Below are 27,473 nucleotides of genomic sequence, written 5' to 3'. Positions count from 1 at the left end.
AGGCACCTGGTTTTAGCTTTTTCTATTGCCATCATACCTAACACATACAGTGTTCACAGCCAAATTTGGGGTTCTAATTGGAGCGATGGGTATTTCCAGTATTTTCTGCAAATCAACTCCACAAATTTCTCAAGCAAACGGAAAGGCTACAACTGTAAGGATTTCAATGCCAATAGTGCTTATTCCCTGTCTGAATATAATCCAGCAGCCTTGAAGTCTGAGCACACTCCCAACCCCTGCAAGCTTCATTCTCAGGCACAATTCTGAACTCACCCTGCTGAGCTGTACAGGGAACTTTCACTTGACTGCTGAGCTCCAGCTACTGGGGAAGAGGAAGATTATCCCACACCTACCAGTAAATGCAGCCCCCATGCATTTGCACACGTGCAGACAAACTCAAGACACTGGTCCCAAGCACTCCAGCAGAATCCTGGCATCCCTCTGCAGCTGAGGTTAAGAACCAGCACGGAGTGACAAACTCGTTCTAGCCAACAGCACTGCCTGCACTGCATTAACTGCATGTTACAACTGCTGTTCTAGGGACAATTATGACCTTTTTTTTAGAGGAAAAAGTCTGCTGGATGTGCAGGGTTTCCATGAGATTTTTATCAGTTTTAACAACTATGCAAATTGGCTCAACAAAGATACAGCTTTCACACTTCCTGTTCTGTAAGTGAGGACTAAATCAGAAACAGTCGTATTGTATTATTTACAGAATTCAGGGTTATTTTACTATTACTGACACTACTATTGTAATACTTGATTTACATAAACACTTTATCTGAGATTAAAGAAATCACCCTACATTTTATTTCATATACTAATGTACTTGGTCTGGCCAGATCTTGAACAGGATCAGCAATCCAAGTGCCAGCAATACAGTTTCTCAACATCCATCAACCAGAATCCGTGCTTACACAGGCCCATAACCTTCATGATGCTTTATCTTCAGGGAGAAACAGAGAAAACCAGGAGACAAAAAGCATGAGTTCTGGCACATTAAGGGTTTTCAGTTTTTGAGTTTTGTTCAGAAATCCAGAGAGGAGAGTGAAAACCTTGGCAGGTACATGATGTGCACACAAGAGCTGTTCCTGCCACTGCTGGCTCCTGCTCTCACTGGTGCTCTATAAACTTTTTTAAATGGTAACATGCACTTCAGCAGAGCTTGAACAACTTAACTCCAATCCTTGTATTTTATTATCATAGCTTGAAAAAACACATCTCAAAGAGCTGGTAGAACTCGGTAGAAAGGAGAAGGTATTTCTCACCACTACAAATGGCATATCTACAGCAATTTGTATTTTCTCCCAAATCTTACAACACAGAAAGTGATTAAGCAATCTGGGTAGGCCATAAATCAAATTATTCAGGTATATTCAGGTGCTGACTACCATTAAAATAGCACCTTAAAATAGCTTTTGCTGCTCCTGAAGATTACAGAGACAAACCAAATTTCTCTGCAGACCAAAGAGGCAGCTGCACACATTCAACCACTACAGTTCCATGGACTTACTAGAGTTATTCTGGACTTAGAGTCACAGATCTTGGTGAGTGAACTAATATGGGAAAGAAAAACAGTAAGGTGAGGGAAGCATTCCAGCTCCCAGAAAATTCAAGCCCACTCAACACAGCCAAGTATAAAGCTATCTTTTGAATATAAGCTGAACTTCTGAAGGGAACATATACCACTAAAATTTCCATGTTAGCAAGTGCTGGCAGCACTCCCTGCCTGGCAGGCAGTGAACACACCATCTTCTTTCTCAGTGGCAGCAGGAAAAAGGAGCAGGGACCCCTCCAGCCTCTTCTCTGCTCAGGGAGCACCAAGGAGCACCCAGACAACGCTGCAGCCAAGAACAAGGCATGCCCACCTCTCCAGGTGCCCTTCTGAACTGGACCAGGAGGTAGGGCACATTTCTCTTTTGGAAGCAGTTATCTATTTTCAAATCTTCTCACCCCAAGGCAGCCCTTCCTCTCTACCTTTGGTGTATCCCAATAGGTCACCCAGCTGGGAGATGGCCCTCCAGGAAGGAAGTGCTGTCAGGTACAGGACTGCAATGGGGTACAGTACATCCCCACAGGAGAAGCAAGTTACTAAATTAATAACCCCTCCCCAAATTTCTGAGCATGATGTAGAAATCAAAACTGCACATCACCAGCAGTGGGTTTACAACACAGAGTTTAACAAGCTTCTCACAGAAGGCAACGGTCCATATTTAGGGTGGAAATCGACTTTAATTGCTCAGCATCTCCACTTACTTTAAAAAATTTCTTACTCCAGAAAACACAAACATCTATTTACAAAGCTGTATGCTGCCAAGATTTTAAATACTTCAATTGTACACCCATCCTTTGATTTAATAAAGCATGCATCTGAGGTGGTTAATGTGCATTGCAAGGTATATTAAAAATGAGAGATCAAAAATTAGCATTAGCCCAGGTAATCTCTGCCAACATTTTGCTCCAGCTCTGCTAACTAGACCCTGTCTAGAATTAAGCTCATCAGTTCTAAGCCAATTTTACCTTCTTAGGCCTAACCTGTGAATGTGATGCTAATAGCAATAGGCACTCTTTAAGATGAATTCAAAATGACAGAAATTTCATGCATCTTCTTCTGCAAACTTTCCAGATCAGGAAGCAGGTTAACTCAGAAATTCTCTGCTTCTAACACACCTGTTAAAAACCTTTATTATCCAACCATATTACAGAAATCTGTGTCTCCTGTTTAAATTAGTACCATTACACTGGGCAGGAACCTTGGCTGATCAAACAGCTGCAGTAAACACCAACTCCAGGTCTCAATGCAAGCTGGAAATTTTTATCCCACACAAAAAGACAACTTGGACAGGAGACTACAACCCCCACAAATACATTTAGATAATAATTTAATTCAAATTATTATTTAAATGTATAATTGATATTAACATTTAAATTTATAATTTAGATTAGGTAACTGTTTGACTTTTAATATGTACTTGAATCAGGAAATAATAACCCACTTTGTACAGGTGAAAAAACTGAAGACCCTTCAGATGTATCTCCAAGCCGGAAAATGCAAGAAACTATATTAAGCTACAAGGAATACCCTTGTGGGAAGAAAAAAAAAAAGTAATAGAAGTAAAGACATTCAGAAGCAGACCTGTAATAGGAACAATTTCATCCCCAGAAGTGGTTTGCATCTGAACAGCATTCAATTTTTATAATGTTAAAACCATGTGTCTGCACTAAAAGCTCAGTAAACTTGGATTTTATACATTTGGAACTTTGCTACAGCCCTGCAATGCATTTCTTGGGCGAGACAGGCCCAGGTGCTCAATAAAGGGTCTTGGGTATGTTTTAAAAACAAGTTACAGAAGCCATTAAGGGCTTAAGAATTTCCTCATCCTCCTGCCTCCTCAGTGAAGTTGATCCACTTGTCTGTGGGGCCAAACAATAAAGCAGACCAGTGAACTGAGCTAGGCTAAAAATATACACAAAATAAGGAAGCTATTGTAAATTCAGATCTCTTCATTCATCTTCTTATGAGCAAGGAGGCAAAAGGGAAGCACAGAGGTCAAAAAAACCTGCTCTAGAAGACAACCTCTTCTCTGTAGCAATGTTCAAGTGAACTAGACACAACTCTTCTCTGGCTTTCAGCAGCATGTAAAAGTCATCTGACATAATGAAGTCTGGTGCCCAGACCAAAATCAAGGACCTTCCCTGCAGCTCGTGCTCAATTTTGGGTTAAGCTTGTCTTTCTTGCAGGCATTATTCTCAGCCGGACTGCCGCACAGCCACCTGACACTGCACCAGTCAGAGATTCCTTGATGTGGGAGATGCCTCTGGCTCCAGAGAGGTCAAGCGCACACACCTGCTCAGTGGGCTTCTGCTGGACTCATTTGAGCAAAAGCCAGGTAACAATAATAATAATCTTAACAAAATGGGCCTTCAAGTTGCAGCCTGTGTTGACTTCAGTGCTACTGGTACAACTTCTCCAGCAAAAGCAAGTGTTTACGCATTTGGATAAGTAAGGTTCCCATGGCTCATGTTCAGACCTTGAGTAGGCTTTACTTCAAGCAATCACATACTATTCTTGGATTTGACCACAGTTTTGTTCTTCAAAGGCAGCATAAAATATCTATATTTTTATTCATCTTTATTAGTTGGAATACAGATTTACACAAACACTTCTGGGGTATGTAAGATCTGAAAGACAACAAACAGATAAACATGCTGAGGAGAACCACTTGAGGCATGGGCTCTCACTGCACTCAGTTCACTGTAGCTGCAGGATGCTGAAAGGTCTTACAGAATTAGTTGGAATGTTTTCTTAATCCAGCAAGAGAGGTCACTGACCAATAAAGCTGAAGTGTTTTTATCCCGAGTTTAAAGGTCTGAAGACAGATGCTGAGGTTCCACAGACCTTTCTTCAGTGGCAATGCCAAGAGGCTCAGTCCCACCTCTAGAGCCCAGAGGCAGCTCAGCTCCTGCTCAGCTGCAGGGTCTGAAGAGCCCCTGGGTGTGACTCCTCATCTCCAGCCAAGCACAGGGGACACAACAGTCATGGCTTATCAACAGGTACCTGACACAGGCACAACGAGGTCCATTGTTGTGCAACTTTCTAATTAGTTTCCCATTAATCTCTGCTATTATCAAAATCAAGAGGGTTTCCCCAGCAGAGCTCTGCTGATAAGCAAAGGAGCCTCACAGCTTTCCCTCCTTCAGAGGGAAGCCACAAGAATCCTTTCCAGTAGAGACCACATCCTTCCCACAGCAGCCCTCTCTCCTGCTTTGGGTGATACACTCCAGGGCACAGGTATTAGCCTGATGAACAAAATCAGTTGAAAAAACAAGACAAATCTGCTCAGGATAAGGAAATATTTAAAAATTTTGAAGCAGTATATTTGAAGAAAAAACTCAATTATTATAAAATTCTGTGGTTAAACTTTCAGAATAAACTACTTTTAAAGAATTAGTCAGTTTTTAGTTCTGGCAGATTTGGGGTTGATTTTACTGTTGCTTATTTTTAAATCCTCAACCATAAGGACTCTTTTAGAAAGAAGAAAAATAGAAAAGAAAAAACCCAACACTTAAGGTTATGGTTACCTTCGTGGCATGACAGAAATATTACTAAGTGTTATATTAGCTTTTAAGGGGACTGGTTTTTTGATGCAAGACTGTGAGAAGTATTTGAAACAGTCAGACTGAAATAGAGGAGGTGAAAGCCACACAGGAAGAATGGGAAGGAAAGCAGATGAAAATTGTGAAATACCACTACTCTAATTGCTACTAGTAGGGAGGGTTTTGCATGTGCCTTGTGACCCACTGTTTAATTCATATAATATAAAGACACATTTGAGTTATCCCTGTGTTCAAACTTCTAATAGTTTCTCCTGTTCTCCAGAATTAGGTTCACCCCTTGATATTATTAAGCAACTAACACTTAACCAGCTGAAAAATTCCTTACAAGAGGTCAATTCCTTGCTATTCCCAAGAAAGAAGGAAATCTAACTCATCCTTAGCTTGATTTAATGAACAATAAAAGGTTCACACAGATTCTGCTTAAGCAAGTTTCCTTTTACAACAAGCACATCTCACACTGTCTTAGGACCTGAAGTCTGTATACCCACACAGCAGCATGTGAGTGTCCAGCCAGCTCCAACACCTGTAAAAGAAGCAAATTAACCATTTATCTAACTGGAAGAATTAAAATACACTCTGAAGGAAAACTTGTGCCTAAAAATTGTTACCTGACTGTGGTTACCAGAAATATCTGGTGATAAGTAACTGAGACACATCTCACAACTACTGAGCAGCAGAGGCAGCTGCACAAGAGAACTGTCTGGATTTGTGAGCAGGAAGGGAGAATCCAAGTTCTGCCCCACCTCCAAGTGAAGCGATCTTGGGTCTTGAAAAAAATCAATGATGATGCAGAAATCACCATGGCCCCGTACTAGGACTCAGAATTCCACCTTGACTGAGACAATATGCATTTTACATGGTGGGGAAGAAGAAAATCATAAAAATAAAAAAAAATAATGTTCACTCTCCAAACATTTCTTAATCTCTTCATTCTTTTCCAGCAATCAGAGACTGTCAAGACTAAAAAATGCAACAGGTTACTGCCCAAAAACTGCATAGTGCTAAACAGCAAGTCATACAGGGGGCTGAGGCAGCCTGTCAGGACCAGATCCATAATGGGCCCTTATTACCTAATCTACTAAAGATAGATGTAATGTCTGTACATTTTTAATTCACTGAGTAGGCATTTTATTAAATCAATTTACACCACTAATGCCTGATCTATTTATCAGAAAGAATATTAACCTGCTAAGTTGTATTTGGAGTTTAAAACCATCACCAAGTTTTAATAGGTACTCTCACACTACTATCAAAATCTCCACCTAGGTTCTGCTGAACAGTATCAGGAACATTAGAAAACTCACTGAAGGAAAATCTCTGCTGTGGGAATACCCAACCATTCCTTTCTTCAAACATGGCAGAAATTCATCCAATTGTTATATTAGGATACACATTTAGAACTGTCCTTAGACCTTTACCAAAACACACACGCACAGCTGGAGATGCCATATTCTTAAAAAACATCCTTACATTGCACCTTGTGAAATCATCAGATGATCAAGATTAGAGCTCAGTGAACACCAATGATACTCCTACACATTCTTTGCTATTTACACTAGGAAAAGGGAAATTATGAAAAATTACCTTAATAATTTTCACAGATCTCTGCATTTTAATCAAGTTCTACTGGAGTGCATTAAACCCCTTAACACACAACATATAAAGCTCCAAGTTCTGTTTCCAAGCAGTTTTATGTTTCATATCAAAGAGATGTGACTATATTAAAAAAACTCATCACCTCTCCCAGGCTGCAAAACACTGCAGTACTGCTAAAAAAAAATATATCTATTTTGAACTTTCTCCTTACAGGACATTCCAGCTCATATCCACATTGTCTTCCTCTGGCTTGCAACGTGGTTTGGGGTGCCAGCCAAGGGCTGGTTGTGGTGCAGAGAAGCTGATGGTGTTCAGGATCCACACACCAGCACATATGCAAAAACAGGCTGAGGGAACAGTGTTTTTCCTTCCCCAATTTAAGCAGGATGCTCCTGGCACACCTTCTCTGAGTGGCATCACTCTGGAGCTCAGTTCACAGCTGCAGTCAGAGGGAACTCAAGTTTGCAGAGAGTGAACATCCTGTTCTCCTAAGACATTGATGCTACAGAGCATGATGGTTTTGCTTAAATCTTCACCGTTATATGGGTCAGGAATGACTTATTTTGGTAATGATTAAAACAGCTGTCAAAGAGCAATTAAAAACACTAACTGAGCTATGCTGTATTGATTACAGCATGGAATTAAAGTTTCTTCAAAATTCATCACTTAATCACCACATTTTTAATTCATTTTGCCTAACAAATATGCCCATGCTGTTACACTGGACAATCAAATTATGACATTCTAGATCATAACAAGTCAAATATAAAACAGTTTTCAAACATATTTTTAAATTCTGAAGAGACTCCCCAAGATTTTTAGACACTACAGTAAGACTAACACTGTCTTCCCCAAACTGGAATTAGTCAGCACAATATTTTCAAAATCCATCTACTAATTTCCGAAAGCCTAATTAATTATTTCTAGGGGACAAAATCTCAGCCTTCTAGGGAATCAAGGCAAATCAAAGTCAGAACAAGATTATTTCCAAGCTCACCAGGCTTCATTTTGCTGGCAAGTCATTCAAACCCTACTCAATGTTTCTGAACTTATAAAAATAGTTTTACTGCAATCAGCAAAGCAAGATGAAAAATAAATGGATTAGCAGAAATGTTAAAATGTTGCAGTCTAACCCTGCAACAATACAGATCATGCTACAGCCATTGCCTCTGATTAGATGCACTTTCACTCTTTTTGCTACTCTATGAAATTAAAATGCTATAACCACCACAGCAAAACACATTAAGTGACCAATGGAAATGTTTCAGAAAACAACACTATATATTTAATAACCTGACAAATAAGATAGCCCGTCTCCAGCCCCGTGTATAATTGTCAGAATACCTTTTAGTAACTGTTAACCTTGTTGCTGGTAATATCAAATCAGTATGTAGTAGATTTTGAATATACTAATATAGGTATGTATTTCAGGGGAAAAAGCACACTCGCTATGGATTACTAATAACTTGTATTGCAAGCCACTCAATATTTTACTCCTTCACAATCAACAGCCCTAAGCCCTACAGCCCCAAGATACAAAGTCAAACAACAGCAACTGCTCTGAGACACCTCAAAGCATAAACTAAAGCAAACAATCCCCTATTTTAAATTCATTACCATTCAAGAAAAATTGGAGGCTTCACAAGCTTTAAACCAGTTCATTTTCACCCTTACCCCAAATATCAAATGATGTCATGCAAGATGTACTGGTTAAACTGGTTTAACTGCTACAGGCTGGATGCACTGTTCAGATTCTCTTGTGATAAATTACTTTGCAGCAATGAAACTGATTCAGTTAGCTTTAAACAACTATCTTCACCTGCTTTTTTAAAGTTTTTGGGCTCCTATTACTTCTCCTCACACAACTTGACAGCTTGCTCCTTTGCTTTGTTGAACTCCCTAGGAACAATAGGGAGCAGTTTTAGCCACTTCCGAATTCAGTCAACAGCATGGAACAACTGGAGTGCTGTAAGGAAGTCTGAGATACACCAGCTCATCCTGAGCACTGTGAGATCTGCACTTCCCTCTAAAGTTCGCACACATTCTCCACTATTCCACTATTCCCACTCCTTCGCAGAGAGTTTACTAAAGCTTACAACTTACTGAGAACAGTGTATGGAGAATGCACAGAAGGAGCTCCAGACATAGCCTGTATTCTTCAGAAGCCACCAAGGCCATTTTCCTGGCTGGCATGAAGGGGCTACTTGAGAATGATCCAATGCACATCTTCTCCCAAGGCCAAGCAAGCTGTTTCCAGAGCTACCAAACATGATCATTACTGGCAGCAAGAGGCCAGGCCTGGTACTCTGCACTAGGTAAAACACCAGAATTAACCTAATTTTGCTTGTTGTCCACTGCATCAGCATTTTTATATTCCGTCGCTTGACCATCATCTATTTTGTGGAAAATGCTGGAGAGGTGAAGGGGCAGGAAGAACACATAAATAAGTAGATATCCACAGCTGGATAATGAAATTAGTCTGCATATTTTCCTCTCAAACACACAGCCCCATTTTATCACCACCTGGCTAACAGCAACCTAGAAGACAGTAAAGGAGTGCAGGGAAAAAGAGGGATACAGGCCTTCAGGAGGAAGGCACAGAAGAAAGCAGAAAAAGAAGTGTACACTGGGTTATGTATGCAAATGATATTAAATTGCCAGGAATTGAGAATACTAATGAGGACAAAATATGAGAGGGAAGCAAGCATTTAGAAGATAGGCAAAAATAAGTTAAGTATTTGAGACCAGTATTCCACACTGGGTCTGAAATCTAGCAAATTCTGTCAGTAACGAGCAAAACAGGAATGAGTGAAGAGCATAAACTTTCAGCTCATGAAAACTGCAAAACAGTGATTTTAAACTTTTCACATACACACAGACACGTCAAGTTTTTCCTGGGGTTTTTTGGTACATATCTTGCACCATTTAACCTGCAATTCAAGTCTCAACTTTAAATTGCCCAAACTAAGGGAAAACTTAAAAGATGGCATTTGCCTGAGAGGCTGCAGAGCTGTCACAAGGACAGAACACAAGTGTGCAACCTGAACTACCTATCAGTGACTGCATGTTCCCTGCCTGTTACACTGTGTTGCTAAGCCTGTGCTGGCTGCTTCAGGGAAGAAACTTCCCTAATGAGAAACACACGTACCTATGGAACTATGGGCAGAGGCTGAAACTACCAAAAAAAAAAAAAAAAAACAAATTATAAACAAGAGAAACTTACAGTTTTTAAACTGCAAATGAGACTTTTCATGAAAGAACTCTGTGCAACATGTAACTAGATTTGTATTAAGCTGAGTTCTTTGAAGCGCACACATTTGTGAGAAGATGTTACAGAGGAAGCATATATAAAGTATCAGACTTGGATTCAATTTCACTTTATAGAGCAACTCACTAGCAACACTAGAGCCCTAATTCTTTGCATGATAAAGCAAACTACACACCCTACTTACAGTACAGAAAAAACTAATATTTCTTCCACTAAACTTATTTAGCATACAAATAAACTCTGCAGAATTTCCACAGGATAATTTACTAATCACCACCCCAAACTGTTAATTTATCTAACACCCAGGCACCAACGGCTCATCTGCACACTCCCACTCTGTTTCGGCCCAAAGGCAGCCAAGGCAGCCAGAATCACATGCTTTTATGCAGCAGGGAATAAATGAAGGGTGCACACGGAATCCAGGACCAGTGACAGAATTTGGCCAGGTAACTGTCGGCATCCTTCCTGCCCCAGTGCCAAACCCCCACCACATCCACACAACAGTAAATGGGGCTGCAGGGTGAACCCAATAACAACCTGAACTGCATTTTAACCCCCCACTTTGTCTGCAATAGTCACAGGGAGGTGCAGCAGGCCAGCTGCTGGTGTGGCACATGAGCAGACAACCAGCAGCAGCAAACACTGTGACGTCCAGGTGTCCCCTCAGCTTGGGAAGCAGCTGCCTTCAGCCACAGGGACACAACCCCTACAGTGCTCTGACATTTAAACTTTCTCTGTCCATGTATCACCCAGTAAGGGTAAAGCTGATCACCAACACCCACAGGTGACAGGACTAAATACACCAAGGGATGGCTGGTAACACAAGAGCATTACAGTGAGTGCTGCAAGCAGGGAGGCTGCATCAGCCTGGTCCTGCTGAGCAGGTACCCGGCCCTCACCAGCGCTGTCACTGCTGCTTTCCTTCATGATGCAGAGATTAATTTTTCTTTCTAGAGAGAATGTCTTCATCCCTTGTGAAGTCCAAAAGCCCTGTCCAGTAGTACTCTCATTTACACAGAGTGTCCATAAGGTCATCAAGGAAGAGTAAATTAATCATAAGGGAAAGAGGAGGGGAAAAAACAGGGACATGAGAGCAAACAAATACCATAACTGATTCAACCCTGAAAAGTTTAATTCCACACTTCGATTACTACATCTGAAAATGTTATTTCACTCTTTAAAAATTGTTCATCTAGTGTAGCTGTACACGGACTAAGCAAACCTTCAAGTAATTTAAAATCAAGATGTGCAATTTTCCACTGTGCATTCTTCACATGCCTCCTAAATCTAATGTGATCATTCACTGAAGAATGGCATCCAATACTGCTCTCTGCACGTTAAAATTAAGCTAACTACATGTTATTAAGTCTTTTCCTCACTGCTTGAAAACATCTCTAAGGAAAGCACAAACATCCATATATTAAGACGATGAACATTGTTTTGCACATTAAATTATTATACACCCATGATGTCAACTTTTATTAAAAGTTAGCAATAATCTGATCTCTGTAGTCCAGTAAAATTAACATGTTTCTCTAAGAAAAATCAAGTATGGGAATAAACCTCCAAAGGCTAAAGTTTTCTGGTTTTGTTTTTACATAAATGGACAGTTCTGTAAAGTCTCAAAAATTACCAATTTTGTCACATCAGTTGGAATCAGCTGTGTGTGGTCTAACAGATTTCAAATAGATTTCTGAGACAATGATGAATTCTCAGTGTCACTATGTTGACATGTGCAGAGACTCTTCCCTCCAATGGAGGTGGCCATCAGCATGATTTTCACACCCACCACAGTGATTTCTGCATGCATTTTGGACTCCCATACTCCCACTGGCGGAGAGGGTGCAATCCAGAGAAGTTCAGGACACCCTTAAACTGCACAAAAATGTCCAGCATGTCACAATGAGCCTAGCATGGTAGAGCATCCAGCCCACAAAATTCGAAATGAAAAGAGTAAATACAGCCAACATTCGAAAGGACTTGAAAAGGACACTGAGAAATGCAGATTACTAAAGACTACCAAACAATCTGCTGGAAACTGTAACTCACAAGATGCTAATGTTTGTATGTATACAAATAGGAGGTATATTTTAAATCACCTCCTTTTGTATATTTTTCCCATTGTACAGAAACATCAATCTGGAGATTTTACTAAAACAAACATGAAGAGTAACTTAGATAGTAAATAAGTTTTAGCCAGTATTGTATGAAATAGACACATGTTTTAAAAAGCCAGGCTTTATGTAATGACCTTCTAATCTTGAAATGTAATCTCACCAGTCACTGTGACAAACTTCCACTGAAACACCTTCACTCCTCCCAATTTCAATGGCTATTATTTAGCAGAAAGGTACATTTGCTAAGTCGATTGTCCCATTTTCAAGCAAAATATCTTGTGCTGGCGAGTATTTATGTCACTCTTCACTAAAACGGTTGGATGAGAATTGTCATCTTCACAGCCAGGCATTCTAAACGATATTTAGGTAGTGAGTGATTTTGACCTCCAAGTCAATCGGTAGGAGTAGCTACCTCACTGTGGCCGTCCTTCCTTTGGGAACGAAAACCCCGTCGTACATTTGCCCAAAATAATTTTACAGCGTTGAATTCAGATGGAAGGTGTTGGTCAGAAGAGGGGAGGGCGTGCAAAAACAACACCACAATGCAAAAAAAAAAAAAAAAAAAAAAAAGAAGAAGAAAAAAAAAAAAAAAGGAAAAAAAAAAAAAGGCCCCGCTAAAGGCACCACTGGAGACTACACCGGACGGTGGTAGGGAACATGCAAACGTAGTGCCTCCTTTATGGAGCCAGCGCAACTGCATGACGGTGCAGGATGCGGGCCGCGGGCTGTGCAGGCGCTACACATGGCCAGCGCTGCCCGCCGACCCGCGCAGGCCCGGCCGGCAGCGGGTTCTGTAAATAACCCTCCGAGGAGGGTTAATTAAAAATGGCGAGCAGCGTAGCTGCCTGCATACAATGAGCGGCCGGGCAGGGCAGGGCTGCAGCCCCCCGCCCGCCCGCCCCGCCGGGCAGCCCCGCGACAGCCGCGTCCCCTTGGCCCGCCCCAGGCAAAACGCTGCCCCGGAACCACGGCAACTACTTTGACCGGACCCCCGGACACCCCCCCGGCTCGCCCCGACGGCCGGCGGGAGGCTCCGAGGGTCCGGGGGCGCGGGGCTCCTTTTGTAGCGGCGCTTCCCCCGCGCCCTCCCCCTCCCGCGGTGCGAATTCCTGCGGAGCCCCCCGGGCCGCCTCCCCCGGGCCCGCACCGCAACTTTCCCCGGCGTCCCCCCGCAGCCCCGCGGGGCAGCGCTCCCCGCGCCCCGGAGGTGCCGGGGCCAGCAGGAGCGGCCCGGGCAGAGCATGTTTACCGCGGAGGGTGGCCCAGCAGCCCCGAGGGGACGCGGCGCTGGGCGAGCCCCGGGAGCGGGGCGGAGGGGGAAACTCTCCGCGGAGTTGAGGGCGCGGGCCCTGCCCGGCTTTACCTTCCATCTCCATGTCCTCGGGCTCGCTCAACTGCTGCTCCCCGGGCTTCTGGTGCTGCTGCTGCTGCTGATGGTGGTTCATGTCGGGCAGGGGCTGGGGTTCGGTAGCGGCGGGCTGGGCCTTTCCCGCGGGGGGCTGCGGGCCTGTGTCGGGAGGGGAAGGGGCGGAGGAGCGGAGGGGCCTCGGCAGCGGCCGGGACTGGGCGCCCGGCTCGGGGGGCTGCGGCGGGGCTCCGGCGAGTAGGGAGCGGGGCGCCGGCGGAGGCAGCGAGACGCGCACGTATTTGCTCGCTATTCGCCCAATCTCGGCGGCGGCACCCGGTCGGGGAAAAGGGGCTGGGAGGAGGGACCGGCCGGGGGCGGCGGCTTCCCCGGGGGCCGGAGGGGAGGGGACCGGGAGGGGGGGACGGGAGACCCGGAGTCAGGGCCCGGCGGCGCCCGGCGCTTCCCCTTCCCCCGGCGAGGTGTCCGCGGCGCTGCGAAGTCGGGGAGGCGCCGCGGGGCCCCTGCCGTGCCCTCCCGCCCCCCCCCGGCGCCCCGGCACCGCCGCTGGCCGACGCCCGGCTCGCCGCTCCCGGCCCGCGGGCCGCCCCCGTCGCCCGAGCCCCGGCGCGCTGCTGCCGCTCCGCCGCCGCCAGCGCTCTGTGCCTCAAAATGGCGGCTGCGGTAACGCCGTGAAATGTCACATCCGCATGAGGGGGAACAGCCCCGCAGCCGGGGAGGGAGGGAGCGAGCGAGAGAGGGAGGGGAACAGCGCCGCGGCCGCCGCCGCCGCCCCAGGAGGCCGGAGGGGCGGGGACAGGGGCCGGCCGGCGCCGCCGCCGCGGCCTCCCCGCAGGGCCGCCGGCACCTGCGTGCGGAGCGCCGAGGCCGCGGCTCTGCGCTGCCCGCTGCGGCCGAGACCCGAGCCCGCTGCTCGCCCCGGCTCTGGGCGGCGGGGGCCGCGCCCTGCGCTCGCCGTGCGGGCCCGGGCGGGGGGCGGAGGGAGCCCCGCACGGCCGCGCACCGGCCGCCTCGCGCGGGACCCGCGGGGCTCGGGCCCGGCCCCGGAGCGGCCCCGTGGGCGCCTTGCGCCCGGGCCCGCGGCTGTGCGGGGGCTCACGGCGGAGCCTGCCCCGCACGGGCTGCACCCGGAGCCGGGCTCGGCCGGGCCGGGGGCTCTGGCGGGGCCGTGCCCGAGGTGGGCCTTGCGCGGGGCTCGGCCCGGCCCTCGCAGGCACCCGCTGCCTCTTGGGCGGCGTGGACGGGCGGGGAAAGGACGGATCTGTGTCATGAGTGGAAAGAGAAGAATCTGCTGTAAACAAGTCTGTCCCTCGCCCTCGTGCCACTGTTTTGTCACGAGCCTTGGCTGCAGAATGTGGTCGCTCCCTGGGAAGAGACCTATCTGTTTTCCCGGGATGGATGGAGAAGGCAGGGGTGCAGATGAATAGATAATACCTGACTGGCCCAGGCTGCGGTTAGATAGAGCAATGAAGGAAGCTGCATCATTTAAGGGTGAAAGTGTAGTTGGAAGGCCGTGGAGAGTTCGATTAAACAGTCCCGTGTTTACTTCAGGATCTTGGGAAACAGGCAGTAGGATAGTCTCCAAGGGGAAGGACTCAGAACATGCAAAATTCGGCCTCCTGAAGGGACTGAAAATGTGCCTGTGCAGACAGTGCTAGTCTGCCTGCAGGTAGATAAATCAATTTTTAAAATTATTTGTTTTTCTGGTTTATAAAATGAGCAAAGCAAAACCAATCTGAGGGGAAAATTCAATGTGTCTGGCTTCTCAGCAGCACAGGAGTCTACAGGGGTAGACAGGGCAGGAGAATAATTTCCAGGTGTGGTGTGTGAAACCCTCCCTTAAGAAGTAAATTCCAGGTCTAGAAAATGGAAAAATAAGTGAAGATGAGGATTGTAGTGGGGGGATCAGGTTTTACAAGCACTTAATTTGCTAGCTTGCCTCTCAGAATGTATATTCTGACTTTCCCTGCTGTTCCTCTGAATTTTTAAAAGTTTTTTTAAAGAAAAATTAATTACAAATCTGGAAATTATTTGTTGCTATTGACCCAGGCAAAAACATGACAAATCTGCCAAATCTGGGTTAACAGTGTCTCAGCAAAAGAGGGAGATTAGGCAGAGGTTCAGACAGAGATTGATGCACACATCTTTAGTCTCCTCATGTCCTAAACTTTGAGTTCCCCTTTCCCAGTCTTTCCCTATAATTACCTCCCAGAACAATTACTCTTTCCTAACGACTTCCATTCCAACCTCCTAAATCATACACAGGTTTAAACTCATCCCTCCATCCTCCCTTCCCAGTGATCCCCCATACAGGATGAACCAGTATGTCACAAGAAGGTGGCTACGGGTTATTACCTGATTCTTCAGCCACGGACACTGGGCTTGTGGGCAAGCAACAACTGAGGAAAACAATTTCACTACTGCAAAGAACGAGTCCCTAAAATTAACTGTAGGCTCATGTTATCATAAGCCTTAAAAACATGATTTTGTGTGCAAAAACTTCTCTGAGCTTCAGTTCATTTTAAGGTAGATGATTTTCCAAAATTGTTGAGATAACGTTCCAAAATTCCTACTGTTTTAGGGTGCTAAAAATTGTGCAAAATTCATCTGTACCGTGGAAAAGTGTTAAAGGTAGTATTGAAGAGATAGGCAGGAATTTTCCTGTCATTAACTGCATGTGGGAACAATGCATCATCAGTTCGTGAAGGCAGCTTATCAAAATCCAGCACTTGATTGTATATTCTTAATTTAAGTCAACTTTATCTTCTGAAAGTCCAGCTACAATAAGGTCTAAAGTACCTTAAAATGTTTTGAAAAGACATATTAAAATGTGTTGTTTACATTGTGCAAAAAGCAGCAAAAATCTATTTGGAATTGATTCAAGCATTTATATTTAAGAGGGAATAAATTTTAAGTATGGGTATGTAGCAATGTCAAATGCATTTATGAAATAATTAAATAGGAGGCATTTTATACCATCAGCCGATGATTGTAGCAGTGTGATTTGATTGTTCCTGAGCAGGAAATAGAAAATCTTATTAACTGTTGAGCCTAAGGTGAAGTCTAGATCTCAACATGTGCTAACACTTTATCCTAACTATGTGAATAATACGTCTCTTGAATATTCCTGACCCTTTGCCACTCCCTCCTGAAATTTTCTGCTCTCCAGCACAAGACACAAAGGCTCTGTCCTTTAAAGGAAAGGACGGTCACCTTTGTATAACCACCTGGCCTTGTCACTGCTGCCAGCACTTCCCATTGCCTCCATTCCAGCACTGATTCCAAATCGCTTACTCATCCAACTGATCCATAAATGCCTCCTGTTTTCTTACAAATCTGTTTCTGCGCTGCACATCACATCCTCCTGCGACTCCCATCCACTGTAGTTCTGATGGTAAATTCCTTGTGCAGGAAAGTTGGGCAAATCTCTGGCATGGGTTGCTGATATTTACAAAAAACTAAAGTAAATACCATTAGCAGGAACATTGTGAATAGAGTCTAAGTATCCACTCCTTTCGTTCTTGTCCTTGCTTTTTCACTCCTTCCTTTCATTTCTTACACCCACTGACAGAATCTTCGCTAAAGTCAGGCCTCCATCCCGTGTCCCAACCCTCCCTCTGGGTCTCTTGCCCACAGGGCAATCTGGTGAAGCTGCACCTGAGCACGGGATTTCACCTCCCAGGTCCCGGCCACGTATCAGCAGGCAAAGGGGATCCCCCCGTGTGGTCAATAGGGCCGGGACTGGCTGCAGCCTCGCCACATTCCCTCCACATTAGTCATCCTAATGAGATGGAGTTAAAGAGGTGCTATCGTCTTTAAAATGCCATTGAAGGAATGGGCTTTGTTTTGAGAGGCTGACCTGCTCCTCAGCCTCCCTGAAATGTAAAAATAAATCCAAGTCAGGCTGTTTATTTTTAAAACACTCCCAAGACCGTGTTTGTGCTCCAGGCTGAGCCTTGGGGAACCGAAGAGAGCCCCTTGTCTCCCTGTGCCTCTGCCCTCCAGGAGAGAGATCCTGACCGTGGCAGAGCCGAGGGGTTCATCCCGCCCTGCTCCGTGGTCCCCCCATCTTCAGCAGGGCCTGATGGCCACCGCTTGGAAAACTGTGGGAGGGAACTGCAGAAAACTGAAGGAGAGGAGGAGGGTGCTCAGCCCATCCTGTGCCCCGTGGCAGAATCAGCCAGACCAGGCGTGTTTCTGCCAGCCTGCTTATTTCCTCCGTGCTGCAGGAAACCTTGCTTCCCACTTGGCTCCATTTGCTGCCCTGGTTCAGCCCAGGGATGGCCTCTCCCGGCCAGTGAGGAGTCATTTCCAGCACCACGGATGGTGCTCCATAATGTGTGTAGGTGGCTGTGTCTATAATTAAGAGGATGAATGGCCGTTTAATGACACAAGGGCAGTTACACCAGCACACACCCTTAATACAGATGCATTAAACCAGCAGAACTGGGGTTGCTGCTTGTGCAGCCTATTCTGTTGTGTTTGTGGGTGAATATCCATTAATGCAGACGTGCCTCTGTGCCAGCAGGCTCTGACACACACTCAAGACACTGAGTGTGCCCCACTCAGGCAGCCTCTTCTGGTCTCTCATTGTTTTTCTCCTCCATCTCACATATGCACAATCAGACACTTGCTATTACAGTTCTCACAGTGGCCAGAAGCCTCCTATTCTGTTGTTCATGGTCGTTCTAATGCTTTGCCCCGTTGCCTGCGCTGGCTGGGTTGCTTTGTAGCTGGAAAGAGTGAAAGGGACCTTCATTTAGGGACCCAGAGAGTCATATCCATTGTCCCAGGTGCTCTAGATAAACATAATTGCAAACCAGAGACCTTCCAGCTGAATCAGGTAATCAGTGGCTCTTGCAAACACCTTCAAACTGAGGGTGGGGAAAGAAACAATCACAAGCCTCCTGCAGCAGGTGAGACAGGAAGCCAACAGACAAAAGCCATAAAATGTTGTTAAAGGTTCAAAATGAGCTGAGGGAACTAGGTTATTTGTTTGATTGCAATGTATGTATTTAGCTATAGCAACTTGTTCCACAAGTAGTGAGATGGATGAAGTTTCATGCCCTGTAAACGTATTTTCTACGTTTCGTAACACTCAATATCCTGCAATAACCTCAGACTTTTATGGCTTTTCTTTCCAGTGGTAAATGGCTCCAAATAACCCCAGTCTTTCTCTGAGCAAGGGCTGGACTCAATGACCTCTGAAAGTCCCTCCAAGCTGCAATAATTCCATGGTTCTTTAATGTGCCGGCAATTTCCACAAAGTATGCATGTATTTCCCACCCCTTCACTGATTGGGGGTTTTTCTTGAGACTGATGGACAGGCCGACAGTCCAATACCCTAAGCTTTGTTTCCTCAGAAAACTAGAGTAAAATACATAATTGCAACATTTTTCAAGGATATTCTCAATACAGAGATCTTTGGTTTGATGGTTTCTCTTTAATCACACAAACATTATATTTTAAGGAGAGATATAAATCCTTATTCCTCAGTAATAAAATGTGGTGAACCCATTACAACTGAGTACACCATAATTCAAAGATTTACATGATTTAAAGTATATTTTATAACAGTTTTTCAAAGCCAAAATCTTCATATGGCTTTTACAGGCAGTTGAGACATCTAATGTCATAACTATTAAAAAAAAATAATAATTGATAAACTTTAATTTTCACAATAAAACCAGGACTGTTTTGCTGAAAACTTGAGTGTTTACACCTAAACTGGTAGGTGGTGATCAGTCTCTGTTTGAAAAGTCCAATGATTCTTTTCTCTCATCATATTTTATTGGACACTGTAAAGTATAAAGTCAAGTATTACAGCGATAGACATCCAAAGTAAAAAGGGAAGGGAAGGTACTTTACCAGTCCAGAATGTGAGCTGGGTGTTTATTAAAGTGAGTTAGTGGCCTTTTCAGAAAAACTAATGGTTTGTATGTTCTGTCCATCCCTGTATCACACACCCCAACAGAGGTGGCATAGAGCAGTGGGATGAAAATGAGGTGAATTCTTCATTTGACATAGCAATTTATCACCCTGCTGCTAAAAATTGTTTCATTTTTAATTTTCCTGATTTTTGCCATCAAAAGCAAGGATCACCTGTAATGGCATTTGGCCACTTTTCTATTCAACTGAGAATACCAAAGAATTTCTGTGCATTTTGCCCAGAGAGTTCTTGAACAAAACAAGAACAAAAACTTTCCAGTTAAGGTACCACTCTGAGACTTAGGAAATGGTACTTCAGTTCTTGTCTTTGTCACACCTGTGTCACGTGCTCTGCAAAGCACCAAATGGCTGACCCTAAAGACCACAGCACACATTTAAGTTGGCCTTGCTAACTAGAAGCATTAGTTGTGTGTCCACAAATGTGTTTCTCTGCTTTGAGTGCAGGAAAGGAACAGAGAGATAGGCAGGTACTGTGTCTGCTAAACAAAACACTTTTTTTTTTTTCTCTGCCAGCTGTTAGTGCTGCTAGGCAAACAAACTATTAAGGAAACTACTATGTTAAAGTGAAAATGAATATGAAATAAAACATGAAAAATCTGAGGGTTTGAAATTCGAGTCATTTCTCCTCTCTGAAATCACCTCCCTTTGCCTGACTGCATGTCACATCCCAGCCTGGATGCTCAGTTTAGCTTTTGTGTACTGTGAAGCTGATGGCAGCCCAGGCATCAGCCTGAGACTCCCCCTGCCATCTAACTCCAGCAATTTCCTTATCTTCTTCCTGTGCCTTCTTCCTCAAAGGAAAACCTGCCTTCACAAATCCCTTCCTACTTTCAAGATTCCACATTGATGATGAGCTTCTCTCTGACACTGGTTCTTCACCCTGGCCTTCACTTCATCCCGACAGTTTAACAAACTGAAAGCAGGGCAAGGACAGCGTAACCAGGGGATGCCATGGCTACATCCAATCTGTATCTGTCATATTAGAATAATCTGTTGTATACTAAGAGATGGATTTGATTTCTTTTCCAATGTGTTATTTACAACCTGGCAGAGTTCAGGACAAATGTAGGAACTGATCCTGCAATTTGATCAGCCCCAGCAGACCCAATGAAGTCAGTGGAGTCTGCACGGATGGATCAGATTCCGGTATTGAAGATTATTCTTGTAAACTCTTTCACAAGCAAAGCTCACAAAATCTATTCACAGAATGACTAAATGAACAAGGAAAGTGACATCTGTAGTTGGCATTTTTACTTCATATGAGTGGCACAGCATTGTCTGAATTAATCCATTTTTGTTAAGTGGCAGAGAAAAGGTCCTAGAGAGAGAATAAAATAGAAGTGAAACCAGTAGCAGAGAGAAACTTTTAAAAGATAGGCTTGGGAAGACACACCTTTTGCTTTGAAGTGAATAGAACTAGGTCCTAGAAGACAGAAGTCTCTATCACTTTCAAATGAGAGCCCTGATCCTGCGGGGACCTCTGGGCAAGAAGATCCAAGAAGCAATCCAGTGTCCTTCAGTGTCTCCAGTTTTTATTTCAGGTCAGAAATTCCCAGTAAAATGAACAAAAGTATTTTTCCTTTAAAAAAAAATCAGAATTATGAAGCTTCACAATTCCTCCAAGAAACTCATGAAGTAAAAGCCCTTTGGCTTTTGACAAAGATGTGACTGCTGAATTTAGCCCAGAGTAAGTCCTCTCCTATTATTAACAATTAGAGTTCAGTAGGAGGAAGAGGTAGTTTGATTAGAACCCCCTGCCCTTAGATTGTTCAGATATCAGCCTTATTGCCATTGTGACCCTCCCGTTTTTCCTATGCTATCTGCCAGCCAGCAAAGCTGGGGATGTCAAAGTGTAAGCCAAAAAACCAGGACAGAATTAAAAAAGCTATCTTTAGTCTTTTGTTGCAAAGGTCTTGAGAAACAAATGAGATTTTTTTGCCTCCTCCTCCTTAAGGTAATTTTCAGAGGTAAATGCTACAGACATTTGAGCAGAAACTGAGTGTTAATTGCTAAAAACTGCTCTTGATGTGTTTTTTGAGGAGGAGGAGTTTCTCACCCCAGAAATGCCTGGATTTTGCAGCTTGTTGCAGAGAGGAGGAAGATACCATTTAGAGTAATAGAGCAGGGCTTGGAGCACAGAGATAAGCATCTGGAAGGCTCCTTCAGGCAATTGCATTTGAAGACTTGAAAATAGGAAGGATTAATTTAACTGGGATTCTGAAATGGAACTGAAACTGGAGTTGTTTGCTGGTGGAATCACATAATTGCACTTCTTCCTATTGTCAGTGGCAGTTTACATTCAGAGGAGTTTGGGAAGCTGGACTTTTAAGAACAAAGAAGGAGAACTGACAATAGTGTGGGAAGCAAGATGAGGGCATGAATTAACATTTCCACAGTGATGAAGTCAAAGCCAAGTGTGGCATCTAACTACCTTTATTTCTCCTCAATATTTAGCCATGAATATTAACTGTATTTAATCAAGCTGGTTTGTTGTCTGGATAGGAGACACTCAGCTAGTGCTGACATCCCAGCTTAGAGCAGGCAGCACTGTTTCAGCACACCGTGCTTTCTGGGCAACCCCTCCTATGGCCACTGGAGTAGGAGTGAATTGGCCTTTCACTCGGGCTACATTTTGATTGAGCTTGGGTTTTAACAATAAAAACAAAGACACACTTGATTCTATGGAGAAAACTTGTGGAGAGGGTCAGAGGAAGATATTTGGAGCAGTTTTAGATATATACTGGATGTTTCTGCCAAGGGTTAACTCACAGAATCATCTGAATGCACCGGTCACAGCAAGGGACAGGGATTCTTATTTATTAATAGGATTTTATGCTTCTGAGTAGCTTCAAGGAAATCGGTCTCAGGGATCCTCCACAGCAGAAGATGAAGGAGCAAAAGCCATCTTTCAGCATAGCCCAAGCCCCAGGAGGCTGGAATATTTAAAGTTCTTGTCAGCTTTCTATCAAAGACAAATCTTTTGCCTCTGCCCTTTGAAAATGAGGAGAAGATTTTTGAGTGATGATCAGCTGGATTTCAAACTTGGGAAGACTTACAGCTGCAAGTGAAGAGGGGCTGGTGCTTTCATTTGATGATTCCTAGGTGACTTAGCCCATCATAGCACCAAGTTAGGGCACTGACCTTCCCCAATACATGTGGGAAGCAATGCATCCAAGCAGTCTGGCTCCTTGATGTAAAAATGCCAACAACTTCTACCCGAACTGAATTACTCCAAGGCAGACTCTTAAGACTTTGTTGTGAGTTCATATGGCAATGGGTATTTTTGAAACCTCCGACAAAAAGGTCTGTTCTAGGGTCTTTATGAGGGTCTGCTATTGCTGACTTCCTTGGATCCAATCATTGTCTGGTTTCTTAAATACTTTTTTGCTGACCTCAAAGTGCATCAGTCACTTCTTTATCATCTTTCAGATTTTAAATGGTAAAGTGCTGCAGAGAACTCATCTGAGAGGTCTCCCTGCAAAAAGGAACATTGGAACTCATCTCCCTGCAAAGAGGAGACTTGAAACACTTTGCCATTTTTACCCTGAATCTTATAATGAAGCCCTAGTCTAAATTTTTGTTAGCAACCAGAGGTAAAGTTGTAAAGGCCACTGCAGGTGCGCTGTGTAGACTTTCTCCATGGCTCCACAAAACCATTATGCTTTAGATTTGGTCTACAGCAAGAAATCCTATTTTAGTCATCCAGTGCTGTGGAATTTGTTTCTGATATTATATAAATCAGGCTCTCAAGCCAGTAGAAATTTCATCTGTTTCAGGATAATATTCCTTAGCTCTGAGTTGCTTTTGCTGTAACCTTGCATACATCTTTCAGAGAATGCAATGCTATGATGGAAATCTCTCTGATTTACCGCACCTTTTGTTTCAAATATGGCTTGCTTTCTGTATCCATCCCTTTCTCCCAATAATTCCATCCTGACATGGTTTTTCTCAGAGTTGTATCTTCTTTTTGGTCACCTCCTGCTACTCCAGGGCTAAGAGCCCAGACAGCCCTCTAGAGAGGGCAGCCGCTCACTAGAGCTGAGTTCTCTGAAGAGACTCTTCACTCCTGTCCTTTAACAGGAGAGTCTGATAGATATTGATTTTGTAACTTCTGTATTGTTCTGTGAGACTTCCTTCCCACTCTTATCCTCTTTTATTTTTTGCCCTCTGATTTATTTCTCTGGTAAAACATCGAGTCCTGCTCAGACTGGGAGCTGCATGGAGCAGCCAATCCTGTTGTGGCGACCATGAGTTTGTGCTTGGCACTTGTACCTCTCTGGGTTATAAAGGCTTGTGTTTATATCATTCTGAGAAGTCAAGATATAGAACTGAGAATCTTCACTGAAATGAGGATCTGAATGTTCTCCTCCAACAGTAACCTTTTTTTTTTAAGGAGTTGATATTCCACAGTCAATGCTGTTTGGGTGTTGCTAGTACACTGTAAGATCTCACTAGGCATTCACAGCACTAATGCTTAACCGGAATTAGAGTACAAACCTACAGCTAGGAAAAACCATGCATATATTAATTCAGAAATGGCTTATTTGATGGAATATTTCAGATTTACACAGGTACAAAATAAAAAAGAGCTATTATTGGTTCTGGGAATTCGAGTAAAGGTAAGAGAGGAGAAAGAATATTTTCAAAGACTTTACAGTGAGTACATGAAAAATGCCTTATTAGTGCTAGGTACTAAATCATGGACACACCTTTCCAGGAAAAAGGTGGAAGCCTGTGCCTTAAGGGGTTTAAAATAGTAGGAGGGAGTCCTGCACAGGTTACACAGACACTCAGGACCTGAGGAAGGCAGACAATGCCTCAGCCAGCACAGGTACAGCTAGAAGAGGATGAGCCCTGATGCCCTCAGGCTCACACAGCTTTCCAAAGAGGATATTCCTATGCATAACTTCACACATGGCCATTTGCAGACCTGCAAATCTACTGCAATTGATTTCTTCCTCTCTATAGCCTACAATTTGAGAGCTGAAAATTACTTAGAGTAGAGGAAGTGTTGTCCAAATGTGAGAGCAACTTCATGTTTAAATAGGTTGTTTTTCAAAGGTTCTTCCAACTTGCTACTGACCATCTCTCAGTCCAACAGCTGGGCACTGGTTTCAAGGGAGTAGGATACTTTTTCCTGTCCAATGTCCTCATTTCCTGTGTGTGTGAATAACAATTTATAGCAGTGTCACATAGTCCCAGAAATATTACATTGCCAAAGTCAATATGTTTGAAGACGTCACCACTGTGCTCACCTTTCCCATCCCCTTGCCATTTGTCACTGCCCTCAAAACAAGCAGAACTTTTTGTGAATCAGCACTGGGGCTGCTGCAACTCTGTATTAATGCCAATCTAGGCTAGAGTTATGTGCTTCAGTGTATTGGGCTGACAGTGGCAATCTAGGACCTGGTTCCCCAGAGGATCAGATATCTCTGCCTTGGAGAGGAACAAGGCTGAAGGTGCTGTGACCTCAGACTGCTGATTTAATCTTCTGGCCCAAGCATGCTGGAGCCTGGTTAAGCATCAGACAGTGGCAGTGATGGAGAGGTTCTGGGCAGCGTGGCAGGGGCTAGAGGCCAGGTAGACTGTTGATCTGATGTGTCTGGTTGTGGAGAGCTTGTACACAGACAAGCCCTTTTTGAATCCTGCCAGGCAAAATCTTGAGGACTGGCTGCCTGGAAATCTATGGGACACCCTCAATCTTCTGCCCCAATGGAGGAGACGGAGGAGTGGAGTAGATCTACACAGCAGCAGGGCAGCGAGGAAACGTGGAGGAGTCACAGCTGGAAGGACTCCAGCTGACTCTTGAGGACTTGTAGAGACAACTGTGATTTTGGGAATTGGTGGCTGAGCAGGGGGAGCTACATCTCAGTGTGGAGGTGGAAGGAGGCAGAAGTGGAAGCCCAGGCCTGAATGGAAGAGAATCTCCAAGAGCAGGCTGAAGTCCTGGTGTGGATGGGCAGCCCAGGCAGGCACTCAGGGGCTGTGCCAGGGTGCAGCTCCAGGAGGGATCTGTGCATTTGGGCATTGTGTGCCCAGCCTTGGTTCTCTGCCTCTGGTGGGTCTGGGCACTGCCAGGGAGCTGCACAGGGAGACCTGTGCCAACACATGTGCTTTGTGCAATGCCTGTGCTCCCACAGTCACCTTCTCCTCTTTCTCTGTTACATAAAATTCAGGCTCATTACTTTTATTTCTAGTTAAAAATCAGTTTTTTGGTAAAAAAAAATTAAAATTGCAACATTTTGTAACTGTCAGGGAAGCCAAAACTTTTCAAAGCTTAAATGTTCAGAGCACTTTGGAAATTCCCACCAGAAAACATCTTATGGGGCAACTGGAGGGAACCAAGGCTGGTTTGGGAGTGGTTTCTTGGGATATCAGACTTCAAGGGAAACAAAATAGTGTGACAAGGACAAAGGCCTATTGTTCTTCCTGTTCTTCTGGCTCATCAGCACTCTGGCTGTTCCTGCCCAAAGGAGCTTCCTCCTTCTTTCTCGGTTTTTTTTTCAATCCACTTCTTTCCATTTCCAAAAGAGAGAATGTGAAGCGGATCAATTAACAAAATAACAAATCTCAGGTTTCCTATCACCAAGCAAGAACTGCTGGAGCCCCTCTGACAGTGCCCAGGATTGGAGGATCCCTTTGGGAACAGCAGCTGGCACCATAGGGGAGCAGGAGATGACCAGACCCAGCAACAGCAAGGCTGACAGAGCGCTCTGTGTCCTCTTGAGACTGAGGGAATTAAGCCTTTTTACAAAACTTCATGTAGAATATCTTATTTTAATTTGTTTTCCTAGACTGATGGGGTGTGATTCTTCCTGCTTTATTTATGGAGAGATGATTTAGCCACACAATTGACTAACAGAAGAACCAATTACACACATACTGTAGTAATTGTGAGTTTGCACACAGAAAACTCACCATGGAAATTACATGAAACAGGCTCATATCAGTGAAAAGGAGGAAGACTGGCTGTCAGAGCCGTAGTGTTGACCACATCCTCCCATCCAGACCTGTCACCTTGCTTTACTTTAGCACTCATGGAGATTCTTTTCCCAAAACCCCTTTTGGTGACATTTTAAAACCCCTCCAGTTTACTAGATGCTCGCGTTTGACATTTATTGTGTTGGACAGTGACTCACATAAACTCCTCGTGGCCTGTGTTCATTGCTAAATGTTTTTACTGTGCAAAAGACACTGGAGTGGGGGTGTTACAAATGGGAGGTGTTTGTGTGGTGGCTTGCAGCCAGCAGCCAGTGTGGCCTCTGCTGCTTGGGACGCTTCCTTAACCCTTACACTGGAAATAAATAATACATATAGGTATTGCAGAGGCCCGGTAGAACAGCTGCTCCCAGGAAATACAAGTCTTTGAATATCAATGACTTACCTGTTAGGAAGTTTGAATCGTTCCTTGAAGGACTGGATGGCTTAATGGTTGAATCCAGGAAGCAGAAAAATAGGTTAAGTAAGTGAAAGAAGCACAAATTGATAGCAGTAACCTGTAGGCAATCTCAGTTTGTCCCAGAGGAATGTTGTCACAGAAAGACAAAATGGTTCTGAGATATATCTGGAATTAAAAATTCACAAATTCAGACTACCTACTCCTACTCCCAAAATAATTTTCTGTAAGGTTTATCATCATCTCAGCACACTGATGGTGGACTAGGAGAAATGCCAGCTAATTCATGAACAGAGGGAACTGGGCAGCAGCACAAAGAAAATTAAGAGTTCTGTGATTTGTATCTCACTCTAATAAAAAAGGCCAGCACCAAAATAGCAGTTTTAAAGTCTAATTTTCTTTATGGATTGAAACTCATTTTTATACACTAAGGAAGCAAATACATCTGTGGATTTACACTATTACTGTCAGTGATACTGAGAGAAGGAAAGGCAGTTGTTACAGTCACCAGAAATATAAATATATTTTTAAGGTTAAAGATGGATGCTGAAAACTGATGAAGAGAACCAATAAAATTACTAGAGCATGTCCTCTGAATATCCTGGTCTTTCACAGCGAGCACAGCCTGGAGCAGCAGAGCAGAGGATCACACAGCAGCTCACC

The 27,473-nt window shown here is 44.2% G+C and overlaps 1 protein-coding gene across 2 annotated transcripts in view; it reads right to left on the bottom strand.

Moving 5' to 3' along the window:
* USP7 (ubiquitin specific peptidase 7) overlaps positions 1-13,956 on the bottom strand; it is a 70,133-nt gene extending 56,177 nt beyond the window's left edge. The window contains exon 1 of one of the 2 annotated variants that reach the window (XM_066198548.1): positions 13,463-13,956. In XM_066198548.1, the coding sequence (XP_066054645.1) occupies positions 13,463-13,544 (82 nt within the window). In that variant the 5' untranslated portion in view covers positions 13,545-13,956. The remainder of the gene's footprint in view (positions 1-13,462) is intronic. The other variant, XM_066198549.1, reaches the window with a different exon arrangement.
* Between the last annotated feature and the right edge of the window lie 13,517 nt (positions 13,957-27,473).

Source organism: Chamaea fasciata, unplaced genomic scaffold, assembly GCF_029207755.1.
Source record: "Chamaea fasciata isolate MVZ Bird 193981 ecotype frontalis unplaced genomic scaffold, bChaFas1.0.hap1 SCAF_16, whole genome shotgun sequence".
NCBI lineage: Eukaryota > Metazoa > Chordata > Aves > Passeriformes > Sylviidae > Chamaea > Chamaea fasciata.
Note: the sequence above shows the minus strand (reverse complement) of the source record. Positions and strands in the feature narration are given on the sequence as shown.